The sequence below is a fragment of the Humulus lupulus genome, chromosome 1 (genome assembly GCF_963169125.1).
Source record: "Humulus lupulus chromosome 1, drHumLupu1.1, whole genome shotgun sequence".
In the NCBI taxonomy this organism is placed as follows: Eukaryota; Viridiplantae; Streptophyta; class Magnoliopsida; order Rosales; family Cannabaceae; genus Humulus; species Humulus lupulus.
The window spans coordinates 293,881,012-293,901,300 of NC_084793.1; the positions used below are offsets into that span (position 1 = coordinate 293,881,012).

At 34.9% G+C, this 20,289-nt stretch overlaps 1 protein-coding gene across 1 annotated transcript; it reads right to left on the minus strand.

Moving 5' to 3' along the window:
• Positions 1-18,341: 18,341 nt before the first annotated feature.
• On the minus strand, positions 18,342-18,862 carry LOC133779220 (uncharacterized). The gene is made up of 2 exons (XM_062219209.1): positions 18,551-18,862; positions 18,342-18,440 (listed from the first exon to the last, which is right to left on the minus strand). Exons 1-2 carry the CDS (start codon positions 18,860-18,862, stop codon positions 18,342-18,344), a joined length of 411 nt encoding a protein of 136 aa, XP_062075193.1.
• Positions 18,863-20,289: the final 1,427 nt, after the last annotated feature.

The following is a 20,289-nucleotide window of genomic DNA, read 5'->3' on the forward strand; positions in this document are numbered from 1 at the left end:
AATGCTACCAGGTATATATCATATGTCAAATATTCAGATGTAAGGCATTCATCATGCTTACTTAACAATTGCTAGCATAATTATGATCATGCACAAACACAGAGACTCAAGCTCTGATCAATCTCATAATCAATATTCATGGCATGCCCTAATCACATCTTTCTCGTGCATCACATTTAAACACTCGACATGCCTTAATAATAACCATGCATATCACATATGGGGTGTAGTTTTCTTACCTTTGGTCCAAGCACTGGTTACCAATAAACAAGCCACAAGCACGATCTTAATTCCAAGCCCCTAGTGATAACCTAGTCACAACCATAGTATAAAACCTCATCAAAATGAACAAATAAATACTTCCAAACCCAACCCAAGCCTTTGGGACATCAAATCCCACTAAACTAGGTAGTAGGATCGATCCCAGGCCCTTAGAGTTAAGTTCCCATGACAAAATCACAATTCTGGGCAATTTTTCCCTTAAGTGCCGTGGCCCCCCATACACCATACTGCGGCCCGCCTCTCTGACAGAGCCTTCCTCCTCCTTCTTCAAGCTTGGGCCGCGACGCCCTAGAACAGGGCCGCGACCCAACCACGAACCAGCCATTTTTCCTCGTTTTCTCCTTTTTAAAACCTTCCAAAAACCTACCCAAACATCTCCAAACTCAAAAATCAAAGTTCCCAAACATCCATGTGATCCAAAACCAATAAAACCCAAGACTCAAATCACCCAAAAACTCATCAAAACACAAAATCCAATTCAAGCTTAAAAACTTTAAAGACTTATAACTTAAAACTTGAATTACCTCCGATTAAGTTGTTCCCAACTAAATCCTCCAGTTAATAAGCTTCTAATCTTCCCTAGGATCGCTATGCCTCGATCCTCGCTTGAATCCGAGTCCTAGAACTCAAGTTTCCTTCGAAAATGCGATTAGGAGACGAAAATGGAACTTTGAAGGAGAGAGAACGTTCTTTTTATTTCTTAACAGGTTACTTCAAGCTTAAGTAGCCTCAAACAAATCCTAACGCTCGGGGTCCCGAAAACGTCCTTGGGGGAAAAATAGTCAAAACCTCCAGAATTTTCCCCTGATCTTACTAACTCCCAATTTATCATCAAATATTGATTCCCATTACCCAATAACTCGGTAATGTGCTAAATACCCCTTGACTCACTCCGAATCAAGAATAAATCCCGTTATGACTTTTCCACTAGCTTACCTCCTAGGATCGTCCCGTGCTGAGTAACCCTAGCATAACCAAATAATAATAAAGCACCACACACATATATCACATATATGCCAAATATGCCTGAAATGGCCAAAATATGAAAATCACCAAATTACTCAAAAATGAGTTCACATGCATATTTAATACACCTAAACATGCATATAATCATTTAATAATACAATAAATCAATTATGGCCCTCCCGACCTCCTAATCAAGGTCATAAACCTTATTAGGAATTTTGGGGTATTACATTATCATTCTGAGCTACTGGAGGAGCTCGGTTATTCCCAATTCCAGCAGGTGAATTTCTCATAGGATTGTTCCTAGCAGTGTTTTGAGTGTTTCCCCCAGGTCGACTGTTGTCGGTATTTTTCTTGGGCCTCGGTTGGGCTTAGTGGGCCCTTTGCTCAGACATTTTGGTAGTTGTACTCCCTCGGGGTCGTCCTCCAGTCCTTTGGGGCGGTGCCTCTACTTCAGCGGCTTGCCTACCCAATTCCTCATTTCATCGTGTAGCCTCAGCCAGCAGTTCACACAATCTGTGATTCTCCAATTCCACGAGTGTATGTACCTTTCGGGATTATAATACAAATCCTCATCGGGCTTGGGGGTCTGAGCAGGTTTCCCCTTAGAGGTCGATGATACGCTCCCCTCATCGGGGCTTTGGTCTACCATGGGCTGCTTCCCAGGCCTCCGTGGGTGGTTTTTAGCCTGAGGAGTACGCTCCTCGGGGATTTGGGGAAATGGTCACCCACCAATTCTGGGGATGTTCAAGGTGGCCATTGATGATGTGTACGAGGTTTTGATTAAACAATGCAACGATTTTATTAATGCTCTCAACAAAGGAACCAAACTGTTGACGTCGTTTTTCGTCAACTTAATTATGAAGAGCACTAAACAAGAATGTTGAAAAAATAGAAGAATTCAGAGGGTTTTTTTACGTGGTTCAACAGTTAAAATTTGCCTATTCCATGAGTCATTGTTATTATCACTACTCTCTCAAAGCTTTTGAATGAAATCAATTTGGCAGAGTTTCTCTAGTACAATTTGTGCGTGAATACAAATGAATCAAACCAGGATATTTAAAGACCTAGTTGTAAGAATATCTTTCCCCAATTCAGGGAAGTTACAATCAAGAATTTGAATTTGAAATAAATACATTAAATGCGTTAATTACATAATATCCCATGAAAAAAGGGATTTAATACAAGGTAATAACAAATCTCTACGAAATAGGGATTTCCTAACATCATTTCTGTGTGACAAACGTGTAAAGCCCTGGTTACCCCAGAACAGTTACGGTGAACGGTGAATCGGAAATTTGACTCGCTACTCGAGTCCTTTAGTTAAAAACGTGCTTCTAAGTGTTATTAACAGGCTAAGGTGGAAAATCAATTAAAAGGAAAGGATATATTTTATTTAATACATAAAACTGTTCATGGGCCCATCCAAAACGTTTACAAGTTATTTACAACTCAAAATGGTCATTAATGCTCCAAATTTACAAACTCGCCGACCTAAGCGGCAAAAATAGGGTAAACCCCCTAGTTCCTCTGAGAACTCCTTGGCCGTGGTGGTCAAGCAGTCGCATATGTACACAATACCACCTAAGCCCTCCACTCAAGGCTGGGTGAGCTTTTCTTTCCCTTTACCTGCACCCCATGAGCCAAGGCCCAGCAAGAAAACAAAATATAGCATGAATATAATATCAACCATGATCGTAATAATCATTCAAGACTTTCAGTCCAAAATAGAGGAGTGACAATTAGAAAAGTCACTAAGGCGGGTACAGCTCCCTTTAGCCATGTGACGATAGGGTCACCGGGGATTAATAGATAAGTGAACCTTTCACTAGCTTAAACAGGTTAGGTGCATGATGACTAGTCACCAACATAACCTAACTCATGACCATAGAGTTGCAACCATGGAACTTTTTTCCCTAGCCATGTGACAAGCAGTCACCGAGGCCTTTGGCCCTGGCTCTGAGTAACTAGTCCTAGACTAGCCAAGTGCTTATAAGTTTCATCAACCCTAGGGTCGGTCGAGCATTAATGCCTTAGAGTCATTCAACGCTGATATCGATTAGATCTAATCTTCATTCGGCCCTGTGTTCAGGACGCTTATGCCGTTTCTGACTCTTAGGTCAGTAATACGCGACCAGTGCCGTCCCTGACTAGTCAGTGCCATACACAAGTAAACAACATCCGCTAGCATTTAATATGCTATCAATGTCCACATTTATCAACCAACATTCCTCAACAACAATCATGCATGTCATATACACAGGGTGCAATTTTCTTACCTTCGGTTTGAGCGAGAAATATAACAAGAACGACTCCTGAGAACGATCAACCTTTTGGTTCCTTAGCGGTTACCTAATCACAACCAATTATAACCTCCATTAATGAAAATCAACAATGATAGGGTCATAACCTAAACCCCACTCTCAGGACCTCGAAACATGCCCACACAGTGAGTAGATTCGATCCCGGGCCTTAAGGATTGAAACCCTGAGCCAAAAACCCTTAAAAACACTCAAAACGGGATTCTAGAGGAACAGAGTAGCGCTACAGCACTGCTCCCTAGCGCCCCAACGCTATACTCAGAACCCCCAAACCGCCCACAAAATCCTGTGTACCGCTATAGCGCCCTCTGATGGGCGCTGTAGCGCTACCCTAGACTGATCCTCCCCTGAAACCTCCTTCTTTGACTCCTTCAGTTCTAACCTGATTCCAATGCTTCCAAACCTCATTTTTGGTGCCAAATGAACCCAAAAACCATCGTCACATACCCCAAGCATCACAACCACAAGAACCCTAGCCAAAACTCCCAACAAAACCAAGTATCCAACCTAAAAATCCCAGCTGAAAACCAAAGCTAAAACATAGCAAACCAGGGATTTTAATGGCTAGAAACTTACCTCAAGCTTAGATTATGATGCTCTTCAATGATGGAACACACTCCCAAGCTCACAAGACTTACTTCCCAAGCTTGAATCCTCAAGAATGGCTCAAAAATCACAAAGAAAACTGAAGAAGAAAGGGTACGGGAGAAGCTTCAAACTTAATATCTGTTTTCTCTCCTTTCTACAGCCTTAATGGCTCATATCTATCCTAGGGGTGAAAAGACCAAAATACCCCTAGGTCTAATAAGGGTTTCTAAAGGCTCCCAAGGGCAAAATTGGTATTTCCCACCTATCTCGTTAATCATAATTAACGCTCTACAATTCCCGCTATTCTCAATAATCTCAAACATCAATAATTCACATCCTGTTACCCTTTAATTCCTGGCAACGCTCTAATCATTAGAATCACCCCGAGACTCATCCCGAGCCTCGAACTTAAACCTGTTATGACTAGACCGCTAATCAATATTCCAAGATCGTCTCATGCCGAATAGCTCAAACAAACCCACATTATAATGCGGTCTCAACAATATATCACCGACATGCATACACATATACAATTATGCCCTCAATAGGCCAAATTACCAAAACACCCCTGTAATTAAATGTGGACCCACATGCATGCATATCATCATATTATAATATAATTCACATAAACATGCATATTATCATTTAATGGCATAATTAAACAGTTATGGCCCTCCCGACCTACTAATCCAGCCATTAAACCGCATTAGGGATTTCGGGGCATTACAAAACGCGTCAATGAGCTCGATCGTTATGCTGACACTCTTTCGAGACTAGCCAAGCTTCGAGCTCTTTGCTCTAGTTGTAGCCTCCTCCTCATCCAGTAATTTGGTCGAATAAGTTCCTTGGAGAGGGGTGGTGTCTTTGATCTTGTAGCTCAGGCTCAAACACTGTGACTCATGCTTGAGTGCTAATGATAGATCTAGAACCATTTGATAATTCATCTAAGTGTACTGCTAACACTTGTAGATCCCAAAATTAACCTTTTCGAGCCTACATTTCGAGGTTGTCTAGTTAATCTTGAAATTCGGGTGTAACAACTTTCTTACACCAATCCGAAATGGTTTCAAGAAATTATAGGAAAAGTATGGAAAAGTCTAATATTGATTTGAATCGTGAAACATTATCGACATCTGTTGATGAAACCCAACCTGAACATGGTGTAAAAGGGTTGGAAAATGTAGTTCTACACAATGAATATGAATCAAGGTATAAAGGTAAAGTCAAATGGAGTAAGGAAGGCACTGCACTTCTGACAAATGGATGACTTAATATATCTAAGGATGCCATCATGGGGAATGACCAAACTTCTACACATTTCTGGGCTCGGATCGTAGAATACTACAACACCAACAAAAAGTGTGAGCAAACAAGAACTGGAAGGCAATGCAAAGACCATTGGAACAAGATGAATCAAAAGGTGGTACGTTTCAATGGGTGTTATAAAGAAACTTAAATTGTGATGAGTTAAGATTCCCCATGTGGGGAAATGAAAACCTTGTTGCACACGGTAACTGTATTTCAGTTTATTATTCAACGTGGCCAAACCCTATTGGACTACAGAAGCATCTCTTCAGACGAAGCATTTGCACATGTGGCAGGTGAATTGCCCAGTTGCACACGCGGACTCCCTTGGTGGTTTCCTCAGACCTCCCTTGGTGGTTTAAGACAGAGACTCATCACACATGCACTCCTTTGGTGGTTTCCTCAGACCTCAGATTTCATAGAGATTTTCTTATAATTATCAAATAAGCTAGATCGATGCATACATATAAAGACAATGTGGGAATTTTTGCACTCTCACTTGTTGATTGGTCATCACTTACAGTAGAAGTTGGGTTTAAGACAGAGACTCATCATTGTCATCATCACTTCAAGGGTTAATTCAATGACTCGTCCAAGTGGAATTAGGGAAAAAACGTATGAAACGCTAGTATTGCCAGGTTTCGATAGTTCTGAATTGAAGTGCAACAACTGTATGAAATGTAAGGCTTTATTCCAAAGATTCCACACTAAATGAAATGAAGAACTCCCTCGCATGCCCATACCTCTTTTTCTTCTTCTTCTTCTTCTTCTTCTAACTAACTAACCCCTCACACACCAACACATTACTCCATTATATAAATCATCTCTAGTCTCTACCTACATTGATGTTTTTCAAGGAGGATTATTAAGCTTTCTCACTCGCACTAGTAGGTGAGTAAGAGCAAAAGAGAGAGAGAGCTAATCATTTTCTTCATTGAGGAAAAATATAAGAGTTAAATATTTTGTTGGGTATTCACAGATGCAGGGCATTTTAACTCATCCTTTGTTATCATCCCTCTATGGAAAAGAAGGTTATGGTACCATTGGCGATCAACATTCAAAGCGCTTCCGAGAAACTCTTTAAAAGGTTTAATTTTTTTTAAAAGAAAACCTTATTACATATATATATATTCATAAATCATTATTTAATTTTTTTCTTTTTTAAAAAACAATCCTCATTAGGTACTTGAAGAGATCAAAAAGCTATACCTCATAGCCATTCCCATGATCTTGGCTGGCCTTTTGGTGTACGAAAAAACCAATCATCTCCATGTTGTTCATGGACAAGATCGAAAAAGACGCCTTAACCGATGACAGCCTCACCATTTGCATTGACAACATCACCTGCTACTCCGTCGTATCGGGCCTGGAGACCAACATGGAAGGCATTTCCTCTCAAGCATATGGTGCTAAGAAATGGCCACTCATGGGGCAAACTCTAAACCGAACAATCTTCATAATCCTCCTCCTCGCCACCTTCTCCATCTCATTTTCATGGTTCAACTCCAAACCCTTCTTCCTTTACTGGTGCAACAACAAACGAACTGTCTCCACCATCGCCACCACCTACCTCACATACTCCATTCCCTTACTTGTCTTACAATCATTCATAAACCCACTTAGAATCCACCTCAGGACTCAGAAACTCACCAAACTGCTCATGTTCAGTGCATCCTTCGCGCTCGCTGCTCATGCTCCCATCAACTACTACGTCATTAACCATTTTGGATTTAACAACATCTGAGCCGTCGCACTCCCCACTTCCTTCACTTTCATATCCTTGGCTTTCTATCTCTACGTCTCCAGAGTCATGAAACACTCCTGGCCCGGTTGGTCATTCCTAAACTGCTTCTAGGAATGGAAACTGATTCTTCGCCAAGCCATTCCTACCTGCATCTTGGTATGTCTCGAGTGGTGGTATGAGCTGATGATAGCGCTCCCCGATTTACTCATCAATGTCAAGGATGCAGTGGCATGCATGGGGATCCTCATACAGGCCACGATGCTGGTCTACCAATTCCCCTTTGCCTTGAACCAAGCAGTGTCAATGAGAGTCGGCAATGAGCTCAAAGCGAATCAACCAAAGAAAGAGAAACGACAGCTTTCGTTGCCGTGTCATGTGGCTTTGTCACATGACTTGTAGCGCTGGTTTTCATGGTTGTTATATTATTTTAGAATATAATGTTTTAGATTAAATTAATGTGAGAAAGAGTGTCACATATTGTAACATATAAAAGAGAGTTACAATATTTGGTGTTACAAATTCAGTTACAAATTTGTAACATCCAAATATTGCCCATTATTGTGTAGATTTGTTGTTACACAATTTTGAGATGAATTTCTTAAAGCTATAAGTAAAATGACTGTTGGAGACTCGGTTTCAACCCCAATAATGTGTTTGGGAGTTACAAAATCTATTGGGAATGGTTTGGAACCATTTGGAAAACAACACAATTTTGTGTGCAGAAATTGAGCAGTGGCCACGACCTAGGTGACAGAGAGCCACAACCTCAATTAATGCATGGGTTGTTATTGAGGGAACTTAAGCAGCCAAATGAGTATGAGCTATGGGTTATGGTTAGTGGTATCAGGTTGATGTTTAGTATTGAAGAGTTTGCTTTGATTTCTAGTTTAGATTGTGAAGGGGAGAGCAATAATTTGAATTTCAAACAAGAGTCAAATAACTTTTTGGATAAATATTGGCCAGGTTGTGATAAGATTTCTAAGTAATCTATTCATGAGTGTTTTAAGGTTAATAGGTGGGGTGATGATGATGAAACTGCTATAAAGTTGGTTGTTCTGTATTTTGTGCAGTGGTTTCTACTTAGTTCTAGGAAGGAAAAACAAGTTATGCATGAAGATTTAGATGTTGTCGATAGTGGTCGTTATAGTGAGTATGCATGGGGTAAGAAATATTTTGATGAAACCATAATGTCTTTGAATGGTAAATTAGATAGTTGGTACAATGCTGTTCAAAATTCAAATGAGGAAAAGAAAGTTAAACCCTATTATACATTGGTTGGTTGCCCACATGTGTTTCAAGTTTGGTTTTATGAGTGTTGTCGCTATATGGTTGGAAAGTACTACAAATTGGTTTTTGAAACTATTCCGAGGATTGCTAGGTGGAGTTGTTCTAGTACTTCTGATCTGAGATTGTTGAAGGTTACTGTTTTTGATATTCCAACGAAGAATGTATAGTTTTATGTTGTTTATATGCTAGTTTATTATTGTTATATCATTGTTTGCCTATTACATTTTAATGTTTTTATGTTTTTTGTTGGTTGTTTTGTAGCTGATGTTGAGAAATCTGAAGCCAAATGATAATGAGGTTGCTGTCTTCAAGTTGGGTGGATTTGCTTTCAACGCAGATGTTGATGAAGTTGGGGAAGCAAAAGTAGATTTTGTGTCTAATGTGGGTCTTGTTGGTGGTGAAATCCCAACAACCCTCCCTGATGGGTCCACTCAATTTGATTCTTTAAATGCTAAGATGGATTCGCTGGTGTCTAAGCATGAAGGAATGGTTGCAAAGTTATTGGATTTGAAGGAGTATGTGAAGTCTCAATTTATTGGTGTTACTACTTCGTTGTTTGCTATGCAGGAGAAGTTTGATACTGTTTTTGTGGATGCATTTGATAAGGTAGTGTTGTTTAGATGCTATTATGTTATTGTTCTGGTTATGTTACAACCCTGGTTTCTGCATATATGTTTGCTGTTTAATGTTTTGATTTTTAAATGTAGGTTGAAGAGAATGATTATGATGATGATGATAAAGGGAGTGACAGCGATCATGAGAAGAGTAATGAAAATGAAGAAGAGGTTAACGAGGAGGAAGAAGAGGATGCTGGAAAAGATGAAGGCGAGGACAAGGGGAAGAAAGAAATTCTGGTGTAGATATTAAAAGAAAGCAAAATGAGATTAGTGGAGAAGATGATGATGAGGTTGACAGTGAAGACACTGAGAGTGACACGGAACAAAAGGTATCTACATAGTCGACTTCAGTCCACTCATGACATCAAAATGAAGATTTATTTATTATTTTTGTTATTATGTTTGAAACTTTAGTTTTTTGTTATTCTGTTAAATGTATTTTTTTTAACATTATTTTTTGTTTTTTTTGGACTAAAAATAGGTTTAGTTATTGTCTTGTTCTTGCTTTAATGTATTTATGTTGCTTGATGCATATCCATTTTTTGGATAGTTATCATTGTATGGTTGTAATTATTTTATATTTTCAATGGATATTTTCTGTTTTGGTCATTGTTATTGTCAACTTTTTTTTCTTCCATAAAGTTATATATTCATTATTATTGTTGTTATATTGTTTAAGTATGTACAGTTTTATTTTTATTTTTCCATTATTGTTGGTTTATTAATGTTGTAGTGCTGCAATTTTGTTAATAAAATGACCAATTTCAGTGAATGTGTTTTTCTATTGTTGTTTTTACAGGCGGTTGATGTTGTAGCAACTGTATCTGATGTTGTGAAACCTATGAAGGAGCGTGCACTTGATGCTTATAATGAATCTTTGGATTTTGGAGAAGATGCAGTTGTTTTGTCTAAGGAGGACATAGTTGAAAACGATGTTGTTGTGTCTAAGGATGTTATTGATGAAAAATATATTGTTTCGGGCAAGGTAGATTGTTTATTTTTATTTTATTTTAAAAAAATATGTATTTTATTCCATTGTTCACTTTTTATTTTTATTTTTGAAGGCTGCCAGTGAAAAAGATTTTGATGCGTTTTTCAATGGGTTAAGTCAGCTTCAAATTGAAGAAACTGTGCTGTCTAGACTAGAGGTTGTTTAAAAAATGAAGGTTTGGGGTGTTGTTTATTTGTTGTTGTTTTATTGTTGACATGTTATATATGTTTGCTATTATTCCATACATTTTTCAATCCATTGTTGTTGTACAGATTCCTACCAGTTCCTCTGCAGTTGTTGAAAGCATGGTCATTGGTGATCAATTAGGTCAGAAGGGACTTGGTGTTGTACCAGCGCAAGAGTCTAATGCTGTTATTTATGGTAGTGTTGTTGAGGTTAAGGATAGTAATATTTTAGAGACTAGAATTATGAAGCTTGGAGTGGCTTTGAAATCTCCATTCCAGCAAGATTTTGTATCTTCTGGTTCTGGTGAAGAAGGTGAAACATTTCAGATGGTGACTTATGTAGAAGGGTTGTTTCCACTGGATGACAACATTGGAGAGGTCCCTAATGAGGAGCATGAGAAGGAATTTGATCTTTGGCTTCTTGATGGTCAAAATAAAAGAGTGAATTATGTTATTAGTATTTTTTTTATTTGATATTGTTCTTTTTATTTTTAATATGTTTTTCCTTTATTTGAGGAAAAATAATTTAATTTATTTGAAGGGTAAGAATACATTTAAGCCTACCTTTGACTTTGGAGTTGATACAGTGAATGATAAGTTGTGGTTCCACACATTTTCTCATTGTGGAGAATGGCTAACAGACTCGGTGAGTTTTTTTTTTATTATATATAGTTTTTGTATTTGTTCTAATGTTGGTATGTTGTTGCGCTTATATTGTCATGATGTGGTTTATGATAATTTATTTTGTTATTATTTCATGTTGTTTTCAGCATATTGATGTCATATTCTATTACTTAAGGAAGAAGGGGAAATATTCAACTTCTCCTAAGGTGAATTTCACTACAACATATTGTTTTTTTAGTGATAGCATATCTTCTCTTTATGAGAAATTTTTGCAAAATAATCAGGATGCATCAGTTCTTAACCTTAGGCATTCAGTTGCTCAGTTTATAAAAGGTAAACATCTTATGTGTGGTAAACCATGGATTGAGTGTGACCATGTTTTGTTTCCAATCAATATGAGGAAGGAGAGCCATTGGATTCTTTGGGCGTTTGAATATAAGGGAAATTATTCTTTACATGTATAACTCGTTGAATTCTGGGCAGTATGAAGTTGCATCTATGGCAGCTATGGAGCCATATTTTGTCTTGCTGCCAATGTTTTTTGAGTTGCTGAATTTTTACAATATTAGAAAGGAGCCTAGTGCAATTTCTGTTGATTCCAAGGCTCCTTTTGATGTTGTTAGTGTTGATGGATTACCTCAACAAGAGGACAATTAAGTAATGTCCTATGTTTTTTATTTGTTCTATTTAATATTTTTAATGCTTGTTTACATTTTACCAATCCATTAAATGGTGTCTATTTTGCAGTGATTGTGGTATTTTTGTTGCATCCTTTGCTGAGCGCAAGGAAATTCCATCAAGTGACTTTTCAATTGAAGATCACCGTTCTAGATTGGTTGTTTTTCTTTATTTTTATGGAAAAATGAAGTAAATAGAGAACGTTGCTAGTCAACCTGAACTTCGAAAGAAGTCTCCTAAAAAAGTTAGTAAAAAGTTGGAAGAAAATGCAAAAAGCTGTGTTTGAAGGATTGATGATTGTGTTTTTTTTTTTTTGTAACAACTCTTTAGCAACAATTAAACAACTTCAAACATTGTGTTTTATTGTTTTTTTTTTATGTAATTTCAGTTTTCTAGATAATAGTCTAGTTTCTTGGTTTATTTTGGTAACAGTTATCTTGTTGGTCCTATATTTCCTTTACAATATATTTCCAGACATTCATCTTTCTATTCTTTGTCATTTTTGTTTGTTTGACTGTTACAACTATATAGCAACAAGACAACAACATCCTCATAATATAAACAATTATGTTTTAAAAAGAATAACTGGTCATCATTGATTATGACTTAATATCAGTCTGATGCATATGTCCCAAAATCTATAAAGACAATAAAAACAGAAACATTTCATTTTAAACACAAGGGAGAAACAATAATTAATCAATTTCCTTCCAATGTTTAAGTGTTTAAAATAAAAAAAAATTGAAACCAATGTTATTTATTTAGGTGATTTGATAAACTAGCATCTTTTTTTGTGTTGCTATGTTATTATTCTCAACTTCTTGGTGGTCGGGTTCGACATGTTTTCCTATTGTGACCTCTTTATCCACACTTGTTGCACTTGTTCTTCTTTTTAGTTTCCTAAGCAGCTATAATTCTTCTTTTTTTTTTGGTCTTTTAGCCTTCACTCTTTCAAATGGAGGCAACACTATGATGTCTGATAACTCTACAAAATAGAGTTATTTTACCACATTTTATAAGCCAATTGTTGCTTAGTTCTTGAGTTTTTAATTAATTTATCAATTTTTTAAGTAATTTTGAATTTATTAGTTTTATTTTGATTTTATGTATTTTTATTTGTTTTTTGTATTTATTTTGTTTAATTATGTTGTTACTAATTTATGTGTGTTTAATTTCTTTATGTAGGTGTATTTGTTGGGAGCAAATGAAATGTTGATAAAATGTTGGTATAAAGAAATGAAGAAATCAAGCCCAAAATGAAAGGCCCAATCCAATTCTTGACAATGCCATGTCATCAATCCATGTGCTTCTTTCTCCACCATTGGATTTGTAACTATAGGAAAAGATGACAATTTTGAGCATGAATCCATGTGCTTTTTTTTAGACCAATAGGAGTGTTATCCTTTACCAAAAAATTTATCTATAAATAGGAGTCTCATTTCACCATTTCAAGCACACCTTCTCTTACACCACTTCTTCCATCTCTCTATTCTCTCCATCTTTTTCTTTTCTTAGATTAGTTTTTATGTATTTTTAGAGGAATAATTTGGAGGTTCCTCCTCCAAATTTTCCTATTTATGTTGTAATTTTTATTTTGTTTTTGATAGTTATGGGTTTCTAATCCACTTAAAATTATTAAGGTGGAGGATGAACCAAGATATAACTATATAGTGTTTATTTTATGTTGACCTCCCAAAATGAGCAATAAAGTTTATGATTTTTCTTCTTCTAAATATTTCTTTCATCTATAATATCATGTATTTTAGATTGTTAGAACATATTTTACTTGGTTCTTAATTGTGCAAAAACATAGTATTCTTTGATTAAGATGTGTCATTAAATTGTTCACATCCAATGCTTATAACAAAAATACTATATTTTGCTTTAGAAATAACATTATTTGATTTTTTTGTAGTTTCATTAAATTGATTCACAACTAATGATTTGAAGTTATACTATTGAAGTGAAGGAAAATGTAAAAATAATGTTTTGGAAAAGGTAATTAGATTAATTTCAATTATCACTAAAAATTGGGAAGTCAACATATTAATAAATATTATTATTTATATTTTGTGGATTCTAAAATCTTAATAATTTTATAAATAACTATTAAAAACAAATCTTTTTAGTTTATTTATTTTTAGTATTTTCTTTCTTTATTTTAAAACAAAACACATTAATCTTTGGAACTAGGTTAGAAATTTATTTCACTTTGGTAAAAATAGTTTTCTCTTTTGATTTAAGTCAACTCCTTTGGGTTCGACCTCGTGCTTACACGAAAACTATTATATAAATACGATTCGTGCGCTTGCGAGTTTAAATTTTAAAACATACCCGTTTTGGGTCCATCAAGTTTTTGGCGCCGTTGCCGGGGAGTTGCAAAGAAGAGAAACAATTTGTGTCAAGGTGAGTAAAATTCTTCTACTAGTTATTTTATTTTTTATTGTCAAAAAAAAAAAAAAAAATCTAAGTATGCTCTGTGGTTGCGGTTTCGACTGATCTTCCACATCAGAAAATGTTTCTTGTCTTTGTCATTTAATTTTATTTTTCATTTATGTTTGCTAATTTTGTTTTGTTATTTAATTGTGTTTATTTCTTGTAATTTTAATTTGCAAAAAAAAAAAAAATTTAAATCTCTTGAAATTCTAATTATGCTCTATGGTTGCAATTTCAATTGACCTTCCATATCAGAAAAGGTTTCTTGAGATTTTCACAAAAAAATTGTCATTGAGTTATTGCCATGTTTCCTATTGGTAGCATAGGTTACATGAGCCAAAATGGATGCCCTTGGAATAGTACTAGGAATTTTGACAATGCATATCATCCTAGGGAAAGAGAAGACATCAACGCTCAAATAGAAAGTTTGTCTAGAACACTAGATGTCTTACAAGCTAGGCAAACTCAAGATGACCATAGGGAGATAAATAGTGCATTTCACTCTCATCACCATGAGAATTGTAGTCATCCATTGGAAAATCCCATTGATTTTAGTTGGAAGCCTGAGTACAACTATTATGCATCATCGCACTTTGATTATAATGAAACCAATGATGTGCATGCTTATGAGAATTCCTCAGAAATCCCATTTGATCCCACCTATAATCCAAATTCTACATGGAGTCAAAACATGTCTCCAATCAACCATGTGCATCAATTCAACACGCCTAATCTGGGTTATGCCCAACCCGATCTGTCATATCCTCCTCAACCAAAAATTAATCCATCTCTAGAGGATACCCTACAACAGTTCATGCAGTCGACCCAACAAATTTTGCATCATCAATCTCAATCCCTTTTGAAAATTGAGACACAAATGAGTCAACTTGCAACTATTATGATCGAGTCAGAAAAACAAGTTCTTCCTAGTCAACCCATTCACGACCCATTAAGTCAAAATGAGAGTGAAAAAATGAATGAAGTTGTAGGAGAACCGTTGATAAGCATCCAACCAATTCTTGAAACTAAGAAGTTGGATGAAATGATTGTTGTGGCTCATGATGAAAAAGAAAAAGATATTGTTGTATTTCATGAGCCAATAGTTGAACCAATTTACATATTCACTCAAAGTCCAAAGGAGAATAAAAAAGATGTGCAATTTTCTTACTTCATTGAAATACCACCAAAATTGCATGTCTCTAAATACTTCGTAGGTGTGATGCTTTCAATTCTCATTTATGGCATTTGCATCAACATTATAGTTCACCCTACAAATGAAATTCTACACCATCGATTGGGTGTAGGATAAAAAAAAATAAAAAAAAATAGTCGGGCTAAAGACTATAAACTAAAGCGCTTTGTGGGAGGCAACCCATAAGTTTCAAGTTCCATTTTGTATTTCCTTTTGTATTTCACGTTTGTTGTGTGTTTGTTTCATGTTTTTCAAGTTCAAATAAGTTTGAAGGAAACTTCTAGCCCAAAAACGAAGGAGCCAAATCATGGAAGCATACATTCAAGGGAGTTTTCTTAACTTTTTCAAATTTATTGCTCATTGAGGACAATGTTTTGTTTAAGTTTGGGGGTAGTGTTGTGTGTTTTTTTTTTTTTTTTTTTTTATATAAAATGTTCAAAAAAAATTTTTGGTGATTTTTCATTTTTAGATGATAAATTGAATTTGAATTTAGTTCTTAGAAAAATGTGAATATTTCTTAAGCTCTATTTTTAATCTTTGGGTTAGTCTTGCTTAAATATAGATTTTTCATAAAAGAACACTTTCTATCTTTCTAAGAATTTTTGTGTAATTTAGATTAATTTATATAAGCATAAAATTTTGTAAATCTCACAAGTCCTAGAATTCGATTAATTATCTCTTGAGGCGAAATCCTAGAAAAGCACATCATTAGGGAAATGATTTAGGCTATCTTTGGAACGTTTGAGCCTTTTTACTTAATCACCGTTACGCACATTATTCCCTAGTTTACCCCATTTGAGCCAAACACGAGCCTTGTTATTGTTTTACCCATATGTGAAATGTAAAACTTCTTCATAAATTTCATTCTTTACACATGAGAAAATATCATAGAGCTATGCATCTTGATTTGTTACCAAAGTGAAAATAGGAAAGAAATTCGGAAAGCCACATCTTAAAAAAAAAAAAAAACAAAACAAAAATATTGTGGCAAGCTAAAAAAAAAAAAAAAAAAAAATTGAAGATTCCAAATGGGTGGAAAGAATTACTATGGAAATGTTATGGCGTATACTTGAAATATTGTGATGTTTAGTGAAAAGTTCGGAAATACTCATGTGTTAGGAAAAAGTGATCTAAGCTTAAATTCAATATCATTTTTCTCACCTTTTTCTTTACCCGCACATTACAAGCCTATAAAGTCCTATTGATCCTTGATTTTGTGTTGTTCTACATTAGTGGAGAGAGATAAGAAAAACGAACCTATGGGACTTTGGTACGAAAAAAAAAATTAATTCATCATTCCTTGAGATTTAATTATTTTATCTTTGCATAAATTTTTCCAAAATTCCACATGATTACTTGGTAAATAGTTTTGTGTTTCCATATTGAAAATTAGTTGTTGAAAGCAAGATTGACTATTGGATTAATTACATGAGCTTAATGTCTCTTCATAATTTTCTTTGAGCTACTTTCATTATGCAATTTTTGAGGAAAACATTTGATATCTCCAATTAAAAAAAAAGTGTGTTTTTAATTTTTCTTTTGCTTGAGGACTAGCAAAACATTAAGTTTGGGGGTGTGATAACTCTACAAAATAGAGTTATTTTACCACATTTTATAAGCCAATTGTTGCTTAGTTCTTGGTTTTTAATTAATTTATCAATTTTTTAAGTAATTTTGAATTTATTAGTTTTATTTTGATTTTATGTATTTTTATTTGTTTTTTGTATTTATTTTGTTTAATTATGTTGTTACTAATTTATGTGTGTTTAATTTCTTTATGTAGGTGTATTTGTTGGGAGCAAATGAAATGTTGATAAAATGTTGGTATAAAGAAATGAAGAAATCAAGCCCAAAATGAAAGGCCCAATCCAATTCTTGACAATGCCATGTCATCAATCCATGTGCTTCTTTCTCCACCATTGGATTTGTAACTATAGGAAAAGATGACAATTTTGAGCATGAATCCATGTGCTTTTTTTTAGACCAATAGGAGTGTTATCCTTTACCAAAAAATTTATCTATAAATAGGAGTCTCATTTCACCATTTCAAGCACACCTTCTCTTACACCACTTCTTCCATCTCTCTATTCTCTCCATCTTTTTCTTTTCTTAGATTAGTTTTTATGTATTTTTAGAGGAATAATTTGGAGGTTCCTCCTCCAAATTTTCCTATTTATGTTGTAATTTTTATTTTGTTTTTGATAGTTATGGGTTTCTAATCCACTTAAAATTATTAAGGTGGAGGATGAACCAAGATATAACTATATAGTGTTTATTTTATGTTGACCTCCCAAAATGAGCAATAAAGTTTATGATTTTTCTTCTTCTAAATATTTCTTTCATCTATAATATCATGTATTTTAGATTGTTAGAACATATTTTACTTGGTTCTTAATTGTGCAAAAACATAGTATTCTTTGATTAAGATGTGTCATTAAATTGTTCACATCCAATGCTTATAACAAAAATACTATATTTTGCTTTAGAAATAACATTATTTGATTTTTTTGTAGTTTCATTAAATTGATTCACAACTAATGATTTGAAGTTATACTATTGAAGTGAAGGAAAATGTAAAAATAATGTTTTGGAAAAGGTAATTAGATTAATTTCAATTATCACTAAAAATTGGGAAGTCAACATATTAATAAATATTATTATTTATATTTTGTGGATTCTAAAATCTTAATAATTTTATAAATAACTATTAAAAACAAATCTTTTTAGTTTATTTATTTTTAGTATTTTCTTTCTTTATTTTAAAACAAAACACATTAATCTTTGGAACTAGGTTAGAAATTTATTTCACTTTGGTAAAAATAGTTTTCTCTTTTGATTTAAGTCAACTCCTTTGGGTTCGACCTCGTGCTTACACGAAAACTATTCTATAAATACGATTCGTGCGCTTGCGAGTTTAAATTTTAAAACATACCCGTTTTGGGTCCATCAATGTCTTTGAAAAAGTCTGGTAATTCCCAATGTTGTTGTTTCCCTACTGGATACACAGTTGTATCGTATGTTTCTAACCATACTTTTGTTGTGTAGTAATGTGAACAATAATCGTAGGGGTCTATGTTCATCTCCTTCATCACAGCAAGAGCATGACCACATGGCATTTCATCCTTTTAAAATCTATTGCAAGTGCAAATTCGTTCTTTAAGATTTACAATCCATGACTTATCTTCTTTAAATACCTCAAACAAATATTCATTTGCTGGCTTTATCTGTATTATATGTTGTATAAGTATAGTGGCAACATTAGAGCAACTCAATAACAACAATAATGATTGACATAAATAATTGAAAAAAAAACTAAAAAATTGATCAATCTTACAGTTAATCTCAAGGAGTATACGAAGTTGTTGGTGAGTGCTTGTTCTGCAACTGGTGTCAATCTTGTCATTTTTTTTTGAGCTAGTTTCCTAATAGTGTATGTCCAATCTTGGAGTAATCCACTCAAACACTCCAAAAGTGTTGTGACAGGTAGTTCTCTAGTTGCCACAGTGGCTACATTAAGTGACTCAGCAATATTGGAAGTCATTACCGAGTACCTTTTGTTTTTGGAGTAGAATCTTGACCATTTATGATATCCAATTTTCTGCAAATAAGGCCTTATTCGCTTATCCAATTTGTCAAGCTCCTTCATATGATATTCGAATTTATTTTCTGTGTACGCGGTTGCTGCAGCAAAGAAAGGCACACTGTATTCTTTGGCATGTTTCTTGTAGGTTGATTTCTAGTTGCTTAACAGGTGGAACTTACAGTAGCCATGTATTATTTCTGGGAAAACTTTGTTTGTTGCTTTGATTATGCTTTCATGTTGATATGATACTATACACTAGTCTTCTCTAACTCCATATGCTTCTCTTAATTTTGTGAAAAACTACTCCCATGACTTGTTGTTCTCAGAATCTTCTATACAAAAAGAAAGTGGGAATATTTTACCACCTACATCCTGTGCACTAGCAGAGAGCAACGTTCCTCCATATGCAGACTTCAAGAAAGTGCCATCAACAACTATTATAGGTTTGCATTTTGCCCAGCCTCTCAAAGATGCATTCAAGGCCATGAATAGAAACAACAAACTATCATCTTCTCCTTTTTCAATGTCAACTATAGTTCCAGGGTTGGTTTTTTGTAGCATGTACAAGTAACTTGGTATTAGGTTGTAAGATTCCTTTGCATTTCCTCATAATTTGTTGAGGGCATGTTCATTACTTCTCCATGCTTTCATATAATTCATCATTATTCCATATCTATCATTCAAGTTGCCTCTGATGTCTAGTGGAGTGCATGTTGTTTTCAGATTGAGGAACTTTGACTTTATGTAGTTGCCTATTAATTTTGATGTTGCTTGTTGTTGATCACCAAATCTAATTTCCAAAGAGCATGTGTGTATTTTATAATATTTTCTAATGATTAATGCTTGTGTTGTTCCATTCCTTGATGCTCTTATGGACCAATTGCAGTTTTGTCCAAACAAATAATGTTGTGTTCTCTAGAGCATGATTTGAACACCTTGTATTGGAAGTGGTTTGTTATATAGCTGAGAACACTTTCTAGTGTTGCCTTGTCTTTGTAGATCTGACCAATTTCGATTTCAGGATGGCGGGGGTTTGTGATTACAAGTGAATCTATATTGTCAAGCAGCAGGTCCTTATTCTTGTTGTTGTGTAGTTGTTCCAACATTTCTGCAGTGACTAACTTTGCATAGTCAATGAAGTCAAATGTTTCACTGATTTCTTTTGTGATTTCACATTTTTGTTGCTCTATTGTTGATTCTGATGTTCGTGGTCCATTCTCAATCATCGTCATTTCCGCTGTTATTGTTGGCCCTTTATATGTGTAGAATGGAATTTGATTTGATGTTGTTGCAATGTTGTCTACTGTGTTCACACATAGTGAATATCTTGTGAAGTCAGACTCGTTCATTTTTAGCTGCAAGTAGAAAATGAGACTTGCATTATCCACTATTTTGAGGGGTGGGTAGCCGTCCTTCACTTGATACTGTAGTTGCATTTGTGTTGTTGCAGGGTTGCAACGTAACTGCAACAACAATGTATGCACAAGTTC